General features: G+C 38.7%; 2 protein-coding genes across 6 annotated transcripts in view; both read right to left on the bottom strand.

Annotated features, from left to right (window-relative positions):
* GOLGA1 (golgin A1) overlaps positions 1-11,585 on the bottom strand; it is a 44,033-nt gene extending 32,448 nt beyond the window's left edge. For all 3 annotated transcript variants that reach the window (XM_058524013.1, XM_058524015.1, XM_058524012.1), the window contains exons 1-6: positions 11,501-11,585; positions 10,633-10,682; positions 9,468-9,767; positions 4,230-4,320; positions 1,811-1,885; positions 744-841 (exon numbers count right to left, since the gene is read on the bottom strand). In XM_058524013.1, the coding sequence (XP_058379996.1) occupies positions 744-841; positions 1,811-1,885; positions 4,230-4,320; positions 9,468-9,602 (399 nt within the window). In that variant the 5' untranslated portion in view covers positions 9,603-9,767; positions 10,633-10,682; positions 11,501-11,585. The remainder of the gene's footprint in view (positions 1-743; positions 842-1,810; positions 1,886-4,229; positions 4,321-9,467; positions 9,768-10,632; positions 10,683-11,500) is intronic.
* A 1,153-nt stretch (positions 11,586-12,738) lies between these two features.
* Positions 12,739-22,788, bottom strand: part of SCAI (suppressor of cancer cell invasion) — a 138,195-nt gene continuing 128,145 nt past the window's right edge. For all 3 annotated transcript variants that reach the window (XM_058524019.1, XM_058524018.1, XM_058524020.1), the window contains one exon: positions 12,739-21,971. In XM_058524019.1, the coding sequence (XP_058380002.1) occupies positions 21,825-21,971 (147 nt within the window). In that variant the 3' untranslated portion in view covers positions 12,739-21,824. The remainder of the gene's footprint in view (positions 21,972-22,788) is intronic.

Genomic DNA, 22,788 nt, shown 5'->3' on the forward strand with positions numbered 1-22,788 from the left:
TTTTTCCCGGCCAGTAAATGTCCTAGATGATTAATACACACTTAAAACAGGTCAACCCCATCTACTGTGGATGAAATAAATTATGCATTGTCTTAAATGAAATGTAATATAATAAACTGACCCTGTCTTAATAAATCAGGATTATCATTACAGTATCTTGATGCTTATCTTAAATTTAAAATGCCACTAAATAAAATATACTTCAAAATTATTGTAATTACCAGTAATAGTATTATTTTCCTTTCTTACTGCCATTCATTTAGCATCTTTCAATGGATGGTTCTATTGAGATTATAGGAGTTCCCCTCTGTCTAGCTGGCTGGGGTTGAAAAAACTTAGGACTAGAACTATGTACATAATGGATGATGGCTAGCTTGATAGCATCTTCTCCATTGTAAAAACCAAGTGTTTTGGGACTAGGCTTTGAGACAGTTTTTTAGAGGGTTAGAGGGCAGAGAACGTGGGACTCACCAGCACATTACGGACATTTCCTTCTCCATTTTACAAAGCTACACAGTTGCAGAGAATGATACTCTCACATTCTGGACACATTTCATGATTCTAACTGTAAAGTTTCTTGATAATTTCCCACCCTAAGGCCAAATGAAATCGCTAAGAACTTATATAGCATTTCTTTTCTCCTAGGTTGTAAATGTTTTCTACTAAGTTTGTCGTGATTTTTGAAATCCTGTCACTAAGTGAAATCCTTCCACCAGTCTTGGGCAGTGCCATATATAAAATACCTGGTCCTTTCTGGCTAATGCCAAAGCCAGTCCTTCTGCCATTTTGGCTCTGTTGGCTTGGAATGTCTCATTCTGCTCTTGAAATTTCCGCATGGAAGCTGTTAACAGAGAGGCTCTATTTGAGATATGGAAATATTTCAGAAACAGCATGACAAATAGCCCATGTGATTACAATTGTCACCTAACAAAAAAGGCCAAGGTCACATAAGTGGATCATGAGACTGGGAAAAATCAGATCGATTTCGACTTTCCCAGAATCATTTGGCCTTAGTAATAGACCACAGTTTTTTGTTTGTTTCCTGTTGTTTTTGTTTTTTTGTAATAGTCAAGTATATACATTTAGGAAGATGCCAAAAGATAACTTTTGAAATGGGACAATGATAAAACACTGAGTTAGGAAGGTTGCCAGAAGACACCAATGTTGTTGCTAAGCGATGGCTACTGCCATCTGGTATAAGTTAGAGGAAAAGAAATTATGCCCCTTAGTCACCACTTTATCAGAATTAAAAAAAAAATCAAAACAAAAAAATCTTTCACTTTGTTTTCCTCAAAAAAATTTTTTTAGCATATATTACATCAACAAAAAATAACTTTCTACTACTGTTAGCATCTTTCTTGGATTGAACCCAAAAGAGAACATATGATTTAGGGCAGACTAAACAAAACGTATGTTCTATTGCTGGAAGAGTGATGAGGTTTCCCCCAGTTACTGAACACAGCAGCAATGAAGCTATGGCTAGAATCAAAGTCTCTTAATCTAGGCCCAGGGGCCAGGCACTAGATTTTACTAAAATCTAAGGGCAGCCGATAAACTAGTCAACTGGATGAAGACAAGGTGATACACATAATGACCTTCTCCTAAGAAGAAGGCCCATAAGGCAACATAAATATGATTTGTATGCTTATAAATATCAGACAAATATTATAGCAACCTGATTAAGAAGTACACTACTTATAAAATAAAGATCTGAGCTATGACGAAGGACAAACTTAACCATACACTACTGTTTCATTTCAAAAAACTAAACCCTGAAAAGATCGAAAAAAAGCAGGAAAAAAATACGTACAATCCTGGTGTTTTTCTAACGCAATTTCAAGCTTCTCTTTTATCTTCTGCAAGTTTCGGACCTGTTCAGCATAGTCTTGGGTGAGGAGGATGACGCACATCAGGAATGGACAAACATCAGGAAAGGAAGTTAATTCAACAAAAAAATGAATGAAAATGATGATGATTTTCTCAACCTGAAAACCATTCCTGTTAAGGAAAGCTAGGCAGACAGCCTCCCATTAACAATGAACAACACAGGCAAACAGATACTGTACAAACTATCCATGGTGCAAATGGTGACTACAAACAGGCAGATTTGTTTAGCCTTGAGAGATCAGGAATTGGGCCTGGTCTGATCACCAGAAATGCTCTGCTATGAAAACCAGTATTATCTCATTACTTAATTTCAAATCTCAGTTTTCACTTCCCCTTCCAGTGTTAGCAGTGGGATTGATCAGAGGGAACTCACTCAACAGCTCACTTACAGTCCACACAGGTGAGTAACAGTGGTTAGGGCAATAGCAAACACCTTACCACAGCATCGCCTTTGCCATGAAAATACTTAATCCTCTAGAAAAGTCAGCTTCCTTTCTACAAAGGAACTGAGCTGCCTATGCCACATTAAAGTTGAAAGTCAGAATTAATTACCTGGGTGACCAAAGATAGTATGGTATAGTGGAAAAGGAGACAGGCTTTAGTTCAAATCCCAACTCGGTCAGCTCTTAGCTGGTAGCCATTAAGCAAATTATTGATCCTAAGTATTAGTTTCTTCACTTATCAAATGATGACATAAATTGTACCTACTTCAAAGGATGCATTAGATAATAAATTGTGTTCTATATGCCTTATTTAGATAGTAAGCTAGGTGTTTTATGTGCCTTAAGCAAATGGCAGACAGTGCCCAATAAAAGGTAGGCTGTTGTTGTTGTTGTTATTATTATTTATACTGAGCTTGTAGGAAAACCCCCAGGACATACGTGGGATCAGTCACTGTCAGTTCTCCTCCCTGTCCCTTCTCCAAATCAAGCCAAAACTATTCTTCCTTCTGTGTTAGCAAAGGTACCTATCACTTTATAGTTTGTTCCTCAATAGTAAAGAAACGTAAAAAGTGATTTCACCTGTTAATGATGTTATTTATAGGTAGGGGTAACAGCATAGTAACAATTGAGTTTAAAGCAGACTGTAGTTAAGAGTATGGACTCTAGCATCAAGCAAATATGGATCTGGATCCCAGCTCTCCCACCTACTACTGTGTGATCTTTTTTTGTGTGTGTGTGTGAGGAAGATCAGCCCTGAGCTAACATCCATGCTAATCCTCCTCTTTTTGCTGAGGAAGACCGGCTCTGAGCTAACATCTATTGCCAATCCTCAGCCTTATTTTTTTTTTCCCAAAGCCCCAGTAGATAGTTGTATGTCATAGTTGCACAGCCTTCTAGTTGCTGTATGTGGGACGTGGCCTCAGCATGGCAGGAGAAGCGGTGCGTCGGTGCGCTCCCGGGATCTGAACCTGGGCCGCCAGTAGCAGAGCGCGTCCACTTAACCGCTGAGCCATGGGGTTGGCCCTACTGTGTGATCTTAACCTTGCTGTAAGGGAGGCTGTAGTGAGGACAAAATGAGATAATGGACTAACGGGCGGCTGTGACCTATACTACGGACCTTTGTTAACTACACGAACACAAATAGTTCACATACAATTTGGTGAATTTTGTAGTTTACTGCTTTCACTCCAATAAAATGGGCATAAAGCCAAGGGACAAAAAGAAACACAGAAGCCACTGACCACTTCACAAGACGAAGCTTTCAAAATGTATTCACTGGCAGAAACCAAAATAAGAACTCACAACTCTACCACAAACACGCCCTGCTCGGGTAAAGGATATAATGGGAGTTGTGTAAATTGTAAACTGCACATGAAAGACACAATGAGAGTTACAGCTTCTATACAGGTGTTGAAGTTAGAAATATCATTGAATAGTGGCTCAAAGGCCCAGAATGACACTTACACAGGTGATATGTAGCTGTAGCAAGTGGCAACATAGCACCAAACCCTCTCTGGCTGAAGAATCCAACATCTGCTGGCCATTCCCTGTAAATACTATCCCCTACCCCTCTGAAAGCAAGCTATGATAATGGGTGAAAGATGGTCAAATCTATTCTACATAGGCTTTTAATACCTTTTATATCCATGGCTAGAAACCTCAGGAGCAGAAAAACATATGTATTTTTTTTAACTTTAAAACTCAGGTTTTGAATTTTACACTATTTGGTACACTAACAAAAGAAGTGAACAAAGGGGATACAAATCGCTCCTTTTTAATTAAAAAGATCAAACTATGTCAAAATAACTATAAGGTTATGCTATATGGCTATTTTATAGGGAGAGAGGGTCAGGCAAGGCAAGTCTCCTCTGTGCGCTTTTTATGAGTTCTTAGACATACCAGAAAGCCTGGCCTCTAATTTCCGTATCTGTTCATTCCTTCTCAAAAGCTGGGACGAAAGATCTTCTCTGGAGCTGCTTCCATCAGAAGCCTGTTGAGACAGACACAAAGAAGAGGTCATATTCGTACATTCGTTTTCAGCAGTATGAGACCCAGTACTGAACCAGAAAGTGACAATTCTATTTTAGGTCTGGTTACACTTTAATTAATTGTGATCACTGAAAAGCTTCTTAACATACTTGGGCCCTACCTGGGCCCAAGCTTCTCTACCCATAAAGTAGAAGCATCACCATCTCCATCTATAATGTAAAGGAGATGTAAGATGCTAAACAGATAAATTGTGTGTGTGTGTACACAATATTGGAATAAATAGTGGTAAACAAATCCATTATTATTGTATTACACCAAGTGTACAAAACACACAATACATTTTCAGTGATAAAAAAGGAAATCACTTTATTTTTCCAAAGGTATTAAGTCCTAGGATAAAGGGGGGAAGGCTCTTCAGCAAGGAGTCAAAGGCTGGTATGTGATGAAGAATCTATCACTGACATTGATAGTCTCAGCATCTTCATCTGTAAACAAAAGGATGCTAATCTAAAGCTGTAAAATGCATCAAAGACTTTAGCAGATAATATGCATTCAATAAATCAATATATTAATGAGATATCAATTTTCCCCAACAATCTAGAATATTTAAAAACATATGGGTACTACTATTATTTTGGGCACTGCTTACTATTGCTAATAACTCACGCACTTTATCTTTGTTCTTTTGATTACAAAATTTTTAAAAATACAGAAGAGTAGGGAGAATGGTTTAATGAACATTCTCCATCTACTTTAACAACTGGTGGTGTATTCCCATATTTGCTTCATCAATTCTTATTTTACTGAAGTATTTTAAATAACAGACATCAGGACATTTCATCCTAAATACTTTGATAAACATTTCTAAAATATAAGGTCATTTTCCTTTATAACCACAATACCATTATCACACCTAACAAAATTAAAAATACTATCTAATATGCAGTCTTTAGTCATGTCTCCCCATCTCATTCCCAAAATGTCTTTACAAGTGGTTAACAATTCACTTTACATATTCTTCTACCCATCCAGCCACCTGCTCAATCCAACATTTACTGAGACTCAGTAGAAGGTACAGTTAAGAGGGAGTCTCTGGGGGCGGAAGTTCCAGGTCAAAGTCCATTCTTCACCACTTATAAACTATAAGAACTTGAGCCAACCAGTCACCTTTTCTGTGCACTGGTTTCCTCATATGTAAACTGTAACAACAAACAATCTACGTCACAGAGCTGTGATGAGGATTAAATAAATAATACTTGCCAAGTTCCTAAAACAGAGCCTGGCACATAATTAGTTTTAATATATAAAGTCTATTATTAGTAGAAGTTATGATTATGACTGTTAGTGAGACATCCTATTCCCAGCATTGTGCTAAGAACTGGGGATAGCGGTGAAACAGAGTCCCTACCTAAAACAGCAGCAGCTGCAGCAACTACTAATTATGAAATGCTTGTTTAGAGCCAGGCACTATGCTGTTTTATACACTATGCAGAAAAGAGTTAACTCTGAAGGCCTGAGACTGCTATCCTCAGCAAGGCCTGCTTGTAAGGGTAGTCCTGGGCTGGCCTACGGGAACTTAGATTTTGCAAGGGTTCCCACCATTTCTGAGAGGAATGGCTCACAGTACCTAAACTGTGCAAAAAATATGGTTTATGCTGAACATCTGTTTTCCTTCTAGGAGTCTGGAATTTCGGTAAATGCCAGGCAGAGGGTGCCTACACAATTAGCCTCCAATAAAATCCCTGGGTGCTGAGTGTCCAATGAGCTTCCGTGGTAGACAACATCTCCCACGTGTTGCCACAAAGCACTGCTGGGGGAACTACGGTGTCCTATGTAACTCCACTAGGAGAGGGCTCTCGGAAGCTTGCATCTGCTTTCCTCCAGGCTTCGCCCCCGCACTCTTTGCCTTTTCTCATTATGCTTTGCATCCTTTCACTGTAATAAATGATAGCCGTGAGTAAAACTAGGCTGAGTCCTGTGAATCCTCTCAGGGAGTACCTGAACCTAAGGGTGAACCTTGGGGACCCCTGACACACATACTTTAATAAAGACAGGTACAGTTCCTATCCCCATTTTATAGACGTGGAAACTAAGGCACAGAAAAGTGAAGGAACTCGCCCAAAGTCACACAATAACGATGGAGCGGGGAATCAAATCCAGCTCTGAATCCACAACCTGACCTGAGTTCCTAACTGCTACACTCTACTGCCTCTCATGAAGCTCCCAGTCTAGTGGGAGAGACAAACAAGCAAATCACCAACATCAATGCAGTGTAACAGGCGCTATTACAGAGGTAAGTAGGAGACTAGGAACCAAACTCAGCCAGGAGGGATAAAGGGTAAAGAGGGTGAGAGGGGCAGGCTGGGTCAAGGAGGCTTCCTGGAAGTAACATGTGAGCTGAGTCTTTAAGGATGCACAAGAGCCTGTCAGAGGAACACAGGTGTGAAAGGAGGAGCAAGAGGACACTTCAGAGCGAGGAAACAGCACATGCAAACATTTGTAGGCACGAAGGAATGCTGTCCATTCCAGGAAGTGCAATAAGTTCAGCGTGGCTGGAGCACAAAGCATAGGAACGTAGAGTGAGATGACGCTGGACAGGTAACCTAGTAACAAGACCAACAGCATTTACCATTATACCATAATAATAAGTTTGCACTTCATCCTGAAGATGATAGGGAAGCCACTGAGGAATTTTAAGTACTGGAGAGACATGAACAGATCTGTTTTGGGGAGTTATTGCAGGCAGGGGCGCCCAGACAAGCTACCACATTTGTCCAAGAGAGACAGCCTGAAATAAAATGGAAGTAAATATACTACTAGCAAATGGAGTAGAGAGGGCAAGTTTGAGACATTTAGGAGATGGAAGCCAAAATACTTGCTGACTGATTGGACATCAAGAAGTGAAGGAAGGAAGAGTCTATAATGCCTCCAGGGTTTCATTTTTTTTTTTTTAAAGATTTTATTTATTTATTTTTTTCCCCCCAAAGCCCCAGCAGATAGTTGTATGTCATAGCTGCACATCCCTCTAGTTGCTGTATGTGGGACGCGGCCTCAGCATGGCCGGAGAAGCGGTGCGTCGGTGCACGCCCGGGATCCGAACCCGGGCCGCCAGCAGCGGAGCGCGTGCACTTAACCGCTAAGCCACCGGGCCGGCCCTCCTCCAGGGTTTCTTGTTGGTGACTTGAGGGATGAAAGTGTATATGTGGAAATGGAGTTAACGAATTCAGTTTTGTTCGTTTTAGAATTTGAGATACCAGGGGCCGGCCTGGTGGCGCAAGCAGTTAAGTGCGCGCACTCCGCTGTGGCGGCCCAGAGTTTGCCGGCTCGGATCCCGGGCGTGCACTGACGCACTGCTTGGCAAGCCGTGCTGTGGCAGCGTCCCATATAAAGTGGAGGAAGACAGGCACGGATGTTAGCCCAGGGCCAGTCTTCCTCAGCAAAAAGAGGAGGATTGGCAGATGTTAGCACAGGGCTGATCTCCTCAAAAAAAAAAAAAAAAAGAATTTGAGATACCAGAGGAAAGACATCTTGTTGGAGAAATATATGCAGTGGGATATAAGGGTCTGGGAATACAGAGTGAGGATCAGGATGTATATATATAGTAAGTTGAAACAGACTATTTTAGAAGTCTCAAAGCAAAGCATTTCCTGAATTTAGGCCAATCTCTCTATCTGGAATACACTGGAGAGGAGTGAGTTCATTTAGCATAGGGAAAACAGGTACTTCTGACACAGAAATCAGCATTAGGGCCGGCCCCGTGGCTTAGCAGTTGAGTGCGCGCGCTCTGCTGCTGGCGGCCCGGGGTTCGGATCCCGGGCCCGGGCGCGCACCGACACACTGCTTCTCTGGCCATGCTGAGGCCATGTCCCATATGCAGCAACTAGAAGGATGTGCAGCTATGACATACAACTATCTACTGAGGCTTTGGGGGAAAAAATAAATAAATAAATAAAATTAAAAAAAAAAAGAAATCAGCATTAAAACTATATCCTTCAGCCTGGTGATCAAATGTACATTTCTATTTCCTGTTAAATATAGGAGCCAACGATAATTTAGATCTGGTAATCTTATTGTTCCACCCCCGTAAGCTAATAGCTTCTGCCAGCTAATCTGACCCAGGACAGGCATCTTAAGAAAGGAGGAGGAAGACTCATCTGACCCTGGAAACAACTCAAGTGTCTATCACCAGGAGAAGACAGAGATAAATTGTGGCCTTTTCAAATGCTGGAATCTTATACAGCAGTAAAAACAAATGAACCACAGCCTATGTAACAAAGATGTATTCTAGAAACATGCTGAGTAAAAAAAAAAAAAGCCCAAGAAGACTACAGTATACTATTTTTATAAAGTTCAAAAATAAGCAACATTAAACAACAAATTGTTTATGAATATATACATATCTGGTAGGATATTTTAAAAAGCAAGGGAATTATAAATACAAAATTTAGGATAGTAGTTATCTGGAAGGGAGTGACGGGGAAGGCAATTGGGAAAAAGCATACAAGTGACTTCAACAGTATCAATAATGTTCTAGTTCTTTGATACGTGACAGATTAACAAGCATTCATTTTATTATAAGCATTATAAATCATTTTTAAAAAGTTATCTGACTTTAAGAGGATCCTGTCATACGCCGAAGACATACTTTTAATCCTAAGGCACGATATTTACATAATACAGCAGCATTCTCATTTTTTGAAATCTTTCCTACCACAAAGGTACTTTACAAATAAGGGACATACTGCAGGCATCGGTGCCATCTTTTCATCAACGTTCCCAATAAAATAGTGTCATCAACTTTCCCAATAAAAACCACAACTCACAGATCTTGTTAAGCAACAATGACTTAAAGTATGTATGTCTGCAGAGACAACAGGCAGAGGCATTTTGAGAAATGAAACATAAAAGATGCACAAGGTATATAGAAGGAAAAAGAGCACAAGAGGACAATGTAGAGAATATGGAAAGAGACTCGCAGAGAAATAAGAAAAAAAGAAACAGAAAAGCACTTCAGAGTAAGAACAATCAGAAATAAACTACAAATAATCTTGCAATTTTTAAAGAAAATAGTGGAAGGATTTCTTGAAATATTATTTTAAAAATGTATTGAGACTGTACCAAATATTAAAAACTCAAGAAGATACTTACAAAGTCATCTCCTGAGTCAGCTCCCATAGAGGCAACCGATTCCTTGCTCACCGACCGTGGGATTCTAGTAGCACCTCCTGGCCTCTGGGTGACAGCAGTCTCTTCTGCAATTTTCTTCTTTAGTTTTGCAAACATTTTTGCTGTGTGGCTATCCTGCACGGATGACCAACTCTTAAACCACCACAGCAGTCCTTAGGCCAGCAACCAGGAATTCAGAGACAGGTGCCTAAGAAGTTCCAGACATCCAAGCTAGCTGCATTTCACTCAAATGTGGGCCAAGGGCTTATGGCAACACGGTATCTATAAATCAGATGAAAGAGTTCTAAGTGAAACACTGGAGAGATTTCACATCTGAGTTGCAATGTTAAGCCTCAGGTTTCAAAATTAAGTTTCATAGTTTTACACGTACACTAAATAGAACACAATTACTAAACATTTAAAAAGCACTCAGGTGCTTCACACGCATACGCAAATAAGGAAATCCAGTCTCAAGGAGGTGAAGTAATCTGCCAAAGATTGTGAGGCTAAGTGGCAGGACTGGTATTTGAACCCAGGACTCTGATTCACAAGTTCCTACTATTTTTTTTTACTACAACACGTTGGCTATGGCATATAACACATTTCCCAAGGCAAACATTAATGTCACATAATGCTTTTGAATCCTTCCCCCAATAATACTAAGTTTAACTCCAGGATCTTTTTTTTTTTAAATGAAGACAATAACATGTAACTCAATATGGGAAAAAGCATAACGTCCTAATGGTCCAGGATAGTTTGCAGTCAGCTGTTCATTAGAAAAAGCTGATAACCTAGAAAAAACAGGAAAGCCAGACAACTATATTATATAAGCATCAAATATCCTCAAACGTTTCCCAGAAATGCTGTGTGGTTCTCTTTAAAGGTGATTAAAATAACCTCAAATTGGCTTCTTTTCTTTAGAATGTTTTATATGATATTCAACATAAGATTCAAACATCTTTTCTTCCCAATGGTGTATGAAACACTAATATTCTGGTTCCGGCCTTAACTTTTCACGTTTTGTGGAGGATATCTAAGCATCTGCTCTGAGATTTACAAATGACTTCTTACCACTTCAAATCATCCATTTAAGTCTGTACAATTCTTCAAAAACTTTACCTTCAATGTCTGTAAACCACCTACTCACCTGGCTTATCTACTAGATTTAAAACAGCTTGGAGATCAAAGCATTCTGTCCTGCATGAAGATAAAGATAAAATGCATTGGATATTTCAAGTGTAAGGCCAAAATGTTGGGGGGGGGGGGCACAAACGACGAGGGGGTGGAAAAGGATGGAGGGAGGATTAAGGGGAAGAGGTAAGAAAATCGTCACAGCCACAATCCTCAATGAGCTACCTTCCCTCACCCTGATCTCCTTTGTATTTGTGATCTGCCCAAGAGATTCACTTACAGGCACAAAAATTTGCAGTAGGTGCCTAAATTCACTTTGCCTTGGAAGCCCTGGGCAAAACAACCTGAATGAGATTAAGGTTTCCCAGGGCCAGAATTTATTCCTCAGTAGATTCTGACAGTCACACATTGTTTACCCGGCGAGACCCTGGGCTGACTAATCACAGAGCCTTGACTCGCACTACGAAAGTTGCTGAGAAAAAGGAAGGCTAAGTTGGGTACAAGACAGCTGCCTAACGCCCAGGGAGGCAGGCAAGTACCCGCCACAGCAGTGTGGATCCCACTCAGGCTCCTTCCAGACTTGCCTGTGCTTAGACTGTCAAAGAATGGAGAGACCCAACGTCTCCCCCATTTGACAGCAGGGAAACTGAGACCCAGAGAGGAGGAGGGACTAGTCCAAGGTCGTGCAGGGGGGAATCCCAGAACCCGAGAATCCAAACTCCCAGGCCGTCAGCCGGCCTCTGCCCCCACCCTAGCCCTTTCGGCACCCGGGACCGCCCCTCGCCTTGGGTCTTGAGCAAGCCCGTCCGGGCCGCTTTGGGGGCAGACCGAGGCCACCGGAAGCATAGGTGGCCTGCCCGCGTCCCCGGCCCCCGCCCGCGCACCTGCCGCTCTCTGGGCAGCCGGCAGAGCCCCGCCTCCGGGCCTTCCGTGAGCGCCTGCCCGCGTCACCAGCCCCCACGGCCGGCCGCGAGCAGAGCAGCGACCCGGAACCGCACTTCCAGCAGCGCGCCGGAAGTGGCTGCGCGCGGGGCAGATCCGCCGCGCGCATGCGCCCGCTCGCGGTCTCTGCGGCCGGCGACGCGACTGGTGGGGCGGCGGTTGGGTCGAGATGGCTGCAGGGCGCGAGCGCTGGGCAGGCGTTCCCTCAGGCCGGCCTGCCACGTCAGCGAGCGGCCCGACCCGCGAACGATGACTGGATGGCCGAAGCCTTTCTAATTTCCTTATTTTTTTTAAAGGAGGCGGTGCGGAGCGGGGAAGTGGAGGGGCCTGTGGCAAATGGAAAAGAGCCCAGTTGGTGCCGTGGGGCCGGCCTGTAGTGTGCGGGATAGGAGCCCCTGGGCATGGCTGCGGAGGACCAGCGGGAGCTTCCCTTCCTCTCCCCGCACCCCAGTCCCACTGCATCCCACACAGCCGCCGTGTCACTGTGTAGGAGGCGACCACTGCCAGTCCGCGCCTCCCTCCTCGCACAGAAGCCTGTGGCTCCCGGCTCTAGTACTGGGACCTCGCGCCTTGTGCCTAGTGTTTTAGTTATGGTGCCTATGACCTACTGTAGGCGATAGTTTTATATGGCAACCCAGGACGCACATACTGTGCCGCTGAAAGAAAAGTTTCCAGAATCATAGCCTGATTATATAATGCACTCTGATATATCGCATTTCATTCAAAAACTCGCTGGTGGCAGCCCACTACATTTCACTATCCACTAATTGGGCCTTCAACTTTTGACAGATGAAGGAAGTCCAGAGGGGTAAAACTGCCTTCTTGAAAGTTTCAGCGCAAATTAGCCTACGTCGGGTGTCGGGACGACTCAGTGCCAATCAAGCCAGACATTCCACACTGAAGTTGCTCTTATTCTCGTCCCAGACCCAACACCAGCCAGAGGAAGCTTTCGCCCTCCCCTGAAACAATCCCTCCCTCGGCATGTCCCCGTTCTGACCACCACGAGAAGGGCAGGGGAAAAACCAAGACTAGGACGCAGAAGAAATTTACAAGCTAGAAGAATAAGCCTCGAATCCACAACCCCAAGACAGCTGAAAGCGTCTGGGGTATTATCTCAAAGAAACAAACCCTAACAATTTAGCACTCATGTTGTCAGCAATTCTGAAGAAGTACCAAAAACTTTAAGCAAATAATGTTTATTTTTATATTGATGATACACTTAATATATACGTAGATTCAAGATACAAAATTCATTTACAAGAGTTCACACCTGATGAATGTAGTCACATTCCTAGAGAACATTTATCAATGCAAAAATGTCTTCAATACACTGAACAAAAATCAAATATTCTGTAATCTCATTATTCAATAAACATCAAAACAATGTTTACCTTTCCATCATCTATTATTTAAGTGCCCCCAAGGTGGTAGGCACCACATAACAGAAGAAAACATTGGAAAGACAAGAGCCTAGTGAATCCTCTCTCAGAATCACAGTGTTTACTCTGAAATTTTTAGTGAAGTAGTTAGTGAAAAGGCTTACTATCCTTTATGACATACCACACAAGAGTCAAAAGTGATGAACTCAAGAAAATAAGATGTTTCAATAACTTCTCAATTTCTAAAATCTATGAGATATTAACCATAACAGACAAAGCAGAAAAAGGCTGCTGAAAAGGAACAAAACAAGAAAACACCCTTAAGAGTATGTATGGCTTAAGCAATTTAGAAACACAACAGACAAGACTTTTACAATACCACAAATGTTCAAGTCAAATGATGTTGACAATGTAAGTCTTCCCCTTAGTCATTGGTAGTAAATAGCCCCTTCAAAATTTATTCTACTGATAACACATATAAAACTAATGAATCCAAATGGTTTGCCGTCTCACAGAGCTGAGTTAATGGATCTTGTTCTAAAGTATTAACCCACAATACTCAAAATTTAATACAAATGAGCAACAAGACTATGTCTCAAGGATTACAGTGATTTGTGAACAGCTAGATAGGCAACCGATTAGCTTCATTATTTGCGCGACAGATTAGCAGCACTTGGATAAGAACTGTTACATGAAAATTATTGTGCTTCAATCTCTTGAGGAGAGCTAATAAATATAACTCTATAACCCCTATAGTGTTACAATTCTATAACATTTCAGTTACAGACAAGCACAATTTTTTAAAAGTATTTCACACCACTAGAAAATCAAGTAATTATATTCTCCAAATGTAATTTCTGCTATGATTGAAACAAGTGCATTTCTGCCTAATATCCATAAATAAGACAATAGGTTCACCATTATTTTCAGGGAAAAAAGGTCAAACACATTTTAAATCCTATTTGATTATCTTAACCTTTAGTGATGATGTGAATAAAGAAAAAGGATATTCAATCTTACAATGGAAACTGCTCAGAGAAAATAATGTGGCCTGAAATGACAATAATCTTTAGAGCAAAGTAAGAAATGATTTATAACTTCTTTATCTGATTCAATGATTAATGAAACCACTATTTGTACTGGTGCTATACAATGAAGATAACCTATTTGGATAAATTCCTCCACTTGTAAACTCTACTATGAAAACGTAAGGACATTGTATCTGCCTTTCCGATTATCTAAGACCTTTCTACCTCAACTGGAAGAAGCGTCCAAAATATAAGACTCTCTGATTGTTGAACAGCAAAGTTTATTAAAAACAAAAAAATAAAAAACAGTAGGAGAACCAGCCGTATGGTCTATGTGGCAAAAGGAATGTATCCAGATAACTATAAAAGTCCTAAAACATTTTACCAAATCATTAAAAGTTCTTTTTAATAAGATAAAGAAATGAGTTTAAAAAAAAAACCCACAAAACTCATTCTTCAGGAAATAGTAATAACAATTCTTATTGCCCTAAAATATTTTAAGCAATTTTTCCTGCAGATTTTTAATACATCACAACATATGTTTATAACTTAGAAAAAAATCAGTAACATGCAAAGAAGGGTAGGAATAAGATTTTTAAAAATACAGTGGTTATTTCTCTATGGTTTGGAAGTATTTATTTGGAGATTATCATATATGATCATTTCACATTTTACAATGCTTGATTGTACAGATTTGATGTTTGAGAAAACTTATGGGTCAAACTGTAATGTTTACAAATCTTAATTTTCAATCATAGACAAGTGGACATTCACAACAGCTTCAAAAGAGAAAAGAATATTAGTGATAGAACATAAAATTTTAAATATTGTTTACTGCAGACCTAGAAAGGCTAGCTATAATTCCTTATCTCATTCTGAAAGTGATATACTCAGTCTATTAACTTTCTTTTCCATAAGCCTATCAGAAAAGCAAAAATCTGAACCCTGAAATTACCAATGTCTCAATAAACAATACTATACCTAAAAAGATGATTGTCTTAGGATATAGCCTGGAATCGTCCACCAAAATAGGAAAATACTCCCAATTTATAGTCTGTTCTATGACCAAATTCAGGCTTTATGATTAAGTGAATCTGGAGTGCAGAATTAATATAATTTACTTCAAACTATTAAAAACTCTGAATCTACTGTTCAAATATGTTTTAAAAAAATCACACTGCTTAGAGTAGTTTGATAACTAATTCAAAATATAACTTTAAAAAAACCACAGAAGAAATTAACAAAAATATTTTAAAATTAAGAAATGGTGCTTCATCAGTGATGAAGTAACAATGTTATGCAGAAATGGAATTCTTCTCAAAAGTCAATATTACACCAAACAAGTGAAAAATACCAATTTTAGCTTAAGAAAACATTTCATATCTACAGAATTCCAAAGGAAATATTTCTGTGGCACCAACAAATTAATTACACTTAATACACTTATCTTTACCCAATTAAGGACATGTCCCCCTACATCATCCTGACACCTCTCCCTTCAATAGGTGATTGATTCCATTCACACATCAACTATTACTCCTTAAACACAAGGCATGCTTAATAAGTCTCTGTGTTCAAAAACTCAGCGAAGCTGGGACATAGTGTAATACTATGTTTTGCTAATCTAGATTGAGGAAGATGAACTGCCTCTAAAAAAAAATTTTTCTTTTTTTTTTAGGTAAAGTGGTCACAGTATCCAGGAAAGAATGGGACATACAGCACAAATAGGTATAGGTATAAAGTATCAATGTCTAAGAGCACAGGAGGATGGAGGAAAGGACTTGGTTTTCTAAGCAATTCCTATCTTATTTAACTGCAAAGTAACTGGCTTTACAACTGTTTGAGTTAGAGGTCATATTCACAATGTCAGTCTCATCTACACTTTCTTTTTTAATTTTATTTTTTTTAATTTTTTCCCCCCAAAGCCCCAGTAGATAGTTTTATGTCACAGCTGCACATCCTTCTAGTTGCTGTATGTGGGACGCGGCCTCAGCATGGCCGGACAAGCGGTGAATCGGTGCGTGCCTGGGATCCGAACCCGGGCCGCCAGCAGCGGAGCGCATGCACTTAACCGCTAAGCCACGGGGCCGGCCCTGATCTACACTTTTTATTGCTGCTCCTTCCTCAAATCAATGTCCACGTTGAGCCTGCGTCAGTTCCATGAATTTTAAATAGCACAACATCTGCTCTGCTACGCCCAACTGCAATAAGTGGTTTACTAAAACAACAGAACATCAGACACTTTTTCAGAAATAGTATGTTACCAAATTTTAATATTTAAGACAAAGGCTATAATAACTTTACTTTAATCTTAATACTGTAATTGAGAAGTGTTCTGAATAGTTGGCTGTTTTATTAAAAATACAATGAAGAGGCAAATGTAACATTTTTTGGGTGGTAAAATTGACTCCTGACTCTAACTTCTCTTTAAGATAATTTAATGTTGGACCAGATAGATTATTTACTCTTCTGAAGAATAATGGGGTAAAGAGTTGCTTTGCAGTTATATTTTATCATGCAAAAATAACGTCTACTTAATTTCTGTGGTGAACGTATTCAAATGTGTATTAAACACCTCCTACACTCTTCCATGCAAATAAACATGCCCAGTAAAGACAGGAGTAACTGAACATTGATACTCTGTGATATTTCATAGGGTCACAAATTGGCACTGCACCTATTTACTATCCTCTTATCCTCCCCCACCCGTCATCCTTGGTAGAAGTTTGAAGGCCCAGATTTTATAGCACGCCATGCACCTAATATTAAGAGTCCTACTTCATGTGTGAATATATCATCAATTTGCAGAACACAAGTGGTCTCATAGAGACAAAGAAATACAACTGGAGGCATTTTATTCACTGGAAGCATATTCTCACATGAGCATACTCATCTTTGATATGCAACACCAATAAGAAAAATCTCTAGTCGCAAATGCCATGACAGGACTACATTAATCACAGCTGCTGCAAATATACAGATTAACAACCTCCTGTTCCACGTTAAATTCCACCCCACCTAGGTAAAGGCTTCCCCTAACTAATGCCCCTTTTTCTGCCTCACAGAGACAGACATAAAATGAGACACATCAGTAAAAAAGAAAAAATTGTTCCAAAATTAAAATTTAGTATCAGGTATTGAAATGGCAACTAGGAACATATTTACCTATTTAAAGGACATTTTCATAGCTATTGCGAAATGTGATCAAAGTAATTTTTTCCACAGCCCCTTGATTCTCAATATAAATACTTTACTACTCAGTAATAATACTCAACAAGGGGTCAAGAAAATAAAGGACTAATATAGCTTAAGAACCTGCTGGTGTCTCAGTTTCACATACTTAGGTTTTTCAGGTTTATATCACTAATTTATCATCAGTTTAAATGAAAATTGGCAGATGATTTTAAAGCTAAGAATATCCAGCTTTCTGTTAAGCTCTTCATATCCTAATTTCAACTCCAAATTAGCCCATTTTACCCAAACACAAGCCCCTCAAAATAGAGGCTCATGAAGGAGATACAGCCACAGCCTAATTAACAGCAGCATGAACAATGCCACTATGATGTCCTCACAGAACTTAAATAAATTCAGCCCACAATGGGTGTGGTATATAATATACACATACTGTATCATTGCATACCAATATATTTACAAATATGTACATATATACAAAAAGTATACACAGAGACTGCATTGAGCATCACAAAAATATACACATGCCATTACAAATAAAATAAGGATTTCAAATAAATAAGGTCAACAAAAGAGCCCTCAACGTAAATACCCTTTATACTCTCCAAACAAACATACAGGAACATATACACCCAAAATATCACCAGGAGATTCATACCATTCATATTCATATCAAATCTTTTTACTCACTTAGGGTGGGGAGGTGGGTTCTGAATCACTGGCAGTAGCCAAGTTTGCAGACCTTGGTACCTTACTCTATTTCCAGTCCAGAATGTTCTCTGTATATCAGGCTGATTACAAGTCTCTGTGGATAACTAAGCATAAGATTTTTCAACTGAGTCCAAACCCCTTCTAAGAGACAGAAAGTTACTAAGTCATACAGGTCAGAGATTAAACTTGGAGAAGAATGCTAAAGAAAGCTCCATAATGGATATATAAATCAGACTTGTTGCTTTTCCCTTTACCTCAACGAAATTCAGTTCAATCATCACCTAATGTGTTTCAGGGAATTCTACTGCAAGAAGAAAATAAAGGGCCGTAGCCACAAGTGAGGAAAAAATAAAACCCAGATTCTATATCACGAAAATTTCAGTCCTGACTACATTGCATTTGGCTTTTATAATCTCAAAATATTTCAACTTGGTAAAAATAGAAAGGGTACAATAAATTCCATGTGCTTTGAGAGGTTTTGAGAGCACCACTTCCTAGGAGGAAAACACACACACACACAAAGAATATATCCTGGCTAAAACCAAAGATAAAATGTCTGACTTCTGGATTTTTCATAATTAATAAATCAAAATTTGCTAGCGCTGACTTACTGGTTTCAATATTTGCTATATTAAAAAAATATCATAACCTTTGTGCCAAAATATAAGTCTCTATTTCTTTCTTGTTCATTACAGAAAGCAACCTGAGCTGCTAGGAAGACTGGGCTGAGGTTAGGAGATTTGAGTTTTAGTTCTAGCTCTATCACTGCAAATAATCTGACAGTTTTTTGGGGTTTCAGTTTTCTCTTCTGTAAAATAGGGAAGATAGTTGCTTTACTAACTTCAGAAATACACGGATAAAGAAAGAGAAAAGAATTCCATTGTGCTTAATTTTGTTTTCTGTATAACTGACTTCTTGCAATCTTACACTTTCTATTTCATTTACAGTGAATTCTTACAGGAGGTGAGAGACTGTATCAGAATCTCCAGGGGGAGTTTGTGCAATTTGAAAACAAAGAAGTGCTCTTTCCCATTGCTTTGCTTTGTTCTTAGTTCCAACATTTAAATTTCTATAAATTCTATTTAAAGGGCTTAACATTTTTATATTTATAAAGGGGAGCGGTATGCACTGAAAAAATGAGACACTCTGCCATTGCCATCTTGAGCCCACTGGGTGAGTGTCCTTTTATGTTCCTTTCTCCTTGACTAAAGTAATGCCTTCAAGTGTAGAAGCTGGGTAATGGGTACAAGAGGGTTCATTAAACCCTGTGTACGTTTAAAACTTTCACAATAAAAAGTAAAAAAAAAAGAAAGAAAAGACAAAGAAACATGAAGTGTTTGCACAAATGTAATCTTCTCAATAATGCCTACCCTGATCACTCATTTCACCATTGTTCTTTGCCCAAAAACAAACAAAAAATTTCCCTTACCATGCTCTAAATTTTCTTCATACTCCTTACAACTTTCTAACATAAATGTACTTATTTTTTACGTTTACTGCCTCACTCCTCCTACTCGAGTGTAAGCTTCATGAACACAAAGATCTTTAAGTTACTTTGTTTGCTTCCTCAATGCCCAGAACAAAATCTGGAGCATAGTTGTTGTTCAATACACGTTTTTCGAAGGCATGAATGAAACAACAGTTTAGAATTTTCTAGCACAGTTTTCCTCTCAAGATCACTTCAGTTCACTTTAGATCTTCAACTACCAGTAAGGAATTACACTACTATTAGCTTAAGGAGCAATGTCATCACCTAAACACTAATTGGTTTTCTAAGACCCCTTGTTCTTAAACAAACATGTTTCTAATCACAAAAGCTCTAATTTCTGCAGGAGATTCTCTCTCTCAACTAGTTTCTACAACAACTAGTTGGGACCCAGATATTTTCTTGACCAAAAACTAGGTACATATGATCTGGAAACAAAGTGTTGTAAACACTTAAATCAGGGAAACTAGTTTTCCAGGTGGTAAGGGTGGGGAAATCAGTATCTTCTGGAACCAAGAGTTCAAATTATAGAACCATAGAATTGGATAGGACTTTGGGCCAATGCCTTCATCTCACAGATGAGAGTGCTAAAAAGCAGAGACATGAAGACACTAGTTGCCAGGAAAGCCAGGATTAGAACTCAGGTCTCCTAGTTCTCAGACCAGTGTTCTTTACGCTAAATAGGTGAGGATAAAGCTCAGGATGAGAAATATTATTTTAAGCATCAGAGAACAGGAAAACATGTGTTGTTAGGAACACTACTGGCACAGAACTTCAGGGGAATTGAAACAAAAGTCAGACAACTAAGGATAGTCTATTGCTTAGTCCAGGTGAATACTGCTATGAAAGGAAAGTTACCAAGTTTATTAAGGTACTGAAAAAAAAGGAAAGCAGTCTTTATCTGATAATGACAAGCAACCCACTAGCAAAGGAAATCTCTCTCCAGGGTAACTTTTCCAAAGCTTTCTGAAATAATGTTTAAAAGAAGAAACAAAAATAATTTAAAACATTAAAAAAACACCACAAAGTCCCCAAAACCCAAGAATAATAACTTCAAGACTTCAGATGAAAAATAAGCAAATTGGAACAGGTAGATGAATAACTTAGATCCAAATAATTCTCTATGCCAGAAATAAAAACCAAGTTAAAAATTGTACAGTAAAATTTCCCTAGGGACATGGGAACGAGGCACCAAAAGCAATCATCTCATTTCCCCTGGGACTGCCAGAGGTAGAATGTGAGCCTGAACAGAAAATTAGGTAGAAGGGCTTCTGATTCATAGATTTCTGAACTTGAATGCTGTGGAGTTCAAAGAGGGGGAAAAAACATCATAGCTAGTGCCTGTGAAATTATGAAGGGAAGACAGGGAAGAGAAACACAAAAAACTTTACATTATACACTGAGTCCTATTTAAAATAATAAAAAACTTGTGCATGAATATAAAATATTAAATACAAGGAGTTTAAAAAAATCATATTTCCAAACTGTCAATGCAAAAGCCACTTCCACTTTAGGTTAAATAACAATTCAGTTACCTCCAACTAAAATTAATAACATCTCTGACTTTGAACTCTCATAAATTTGAACTAGGCAAAAAGATTACAGCCTCTGTACAGTATGCCACAGACTTCAATCTAGATAGTCTTTAAACTTGATCTCATGATTTAAGAGTTTAAACAGAATTCCTACTGGAAACACTGTGTTATGAAACTGACAATCTGATTTTTTGACTGAAATATTTAAAAGTTGTTGTTCTTTTTCATTTCCAACATTCAAAGACTACAAAGAAAATAAAGTATGCAAACATATCTCCTGATAACACAGGACACACACATTCCAAATGGTATTTATCATCTCAAGACCCCAATTAAAGATTTAGCTTTCAGATGCAAATCAATTCTATACAGTTTCTAAAATTTTGACAGTATTTGAACGAATTAAATGATTTCAAGAACTGTCTTGATTATGCTTCAAAGAATTACACGTTTATACCTACTAACTTGGAATGAAAAGAAATATTATGGAAGGACTCGGTTCTTGATTTTTGGTAGTCCATGCTGGCTAGTTTCACCTTTGTGAACAATTACATATTTTCCAAATCCACACATTTAAGGTCCAAGTATAAGAGCTGGATTTTCCACATTATACAAAAATAAATGATTTACTCTTCCCAGGGTGAGAATAGTGACTACTGGAGTGTAGGATTAGATGTTGGAGGTAAGCATCCATACCTCAAAACCAAAAAATAAAAATTCCAAGATTAATCGAGTTTTTTAAAAGACCTGAAAGATTGTATTTTAAAACAGTTACCCTAAAAGTTTGAACAATTTTTTCAGTTTATTTTTAAAATGGTGGTCCTAAATTAAAAAATAAAAACTAACACCACTATGTGTCTGTCATCACATTAAAAAACTGCACCATTTAAAATCTGTGGCAAATGAAAAATTGTTTTGACAAGAGGATTTTTGTTTTAATAGTCATCTATGGTATTCTCAAGGAACACGTTTCGAACATCCAGAATGGATGCTAATTCCAAAATGTGCTTCTGGAGATGAGGGTTCTCCACTGTTTCATCCCTTGGCAGTTGTGGATATGATTCTGGATAATTTCGTGTTTCCTGGTAGGGAAAGAAGAGAAAAGTCAAGTTTTATAGTTTAATGAAAGAAAATTATACACATTAATAATATTGCTGTTAACATTAACAATATTAGGGAGAAACTTAGTATGTACTTTTCTTCTTCCTATTTGTATGATTCTTACTGGTAATATATTTGTTGAACATGTGAAATTGCTGACATTTGACCATTATGACCTTAAAAAATGACAATTTCATATGGTTCAACCTAATATATTCATTTTGTGAGTTATTTCACAAATATTTACTGGGGCCTATCATTTCTGGGCACTGTGCCACATTGTGGAAACCATATAATTCCTACTTGCTGGGGGAAAAATCCTAGCACATATAGCATTTCAACATGTATTTGTTAAATGAATGAATAAATAGATGTTGCAGTGGAATTAAAACGAGAGAAAAGACATAAGAAGCACTGAAAAGGTCAAATTAATGGGCCTTGGCAACTAATTATAGGAGAGGGAGGTGTCAAAGATGACTGTAAGATTTCAGGAATGGATGACTTCAGAGAAGAGTTGGAAGCTACTGAGACAAAAAGAGAAGTAAAGAGATAATCTGAGGACAGTATAAAGCTTCAAGTTTTGGGTATATTTTATTTGAGGTAATAGGGTAATACAAATAGAACTGCCCCACAACCACAATTTGAAAAATCAGGGCTGTATCTCAGAACACAAGTTTGAGCAGTATATGTAAACACTGATATAATCTGCATGGAGATAAACATTCAAGTCATGAAAATAAATGAGATTTCTAAGAATACTGGTAAATAAAGTGAACAAAAGAGTCCCTAAAAAGGGAG

Source organism: Diceros bicornis, chromosome 28 (assembly GCF_020826845.1).
Source record: "Diceros bicornis minor isolate mBicDic1 chromosome 28, mDicBic1.mat.cur, whole genome shotgun sequence".
NCBI classification, from domain to species: Eukaryota; Metazoa; Chordata; class Mammalia; order Perissodactyla; family Rhinocerotidae; genus Diceros; species Diceros bicornis.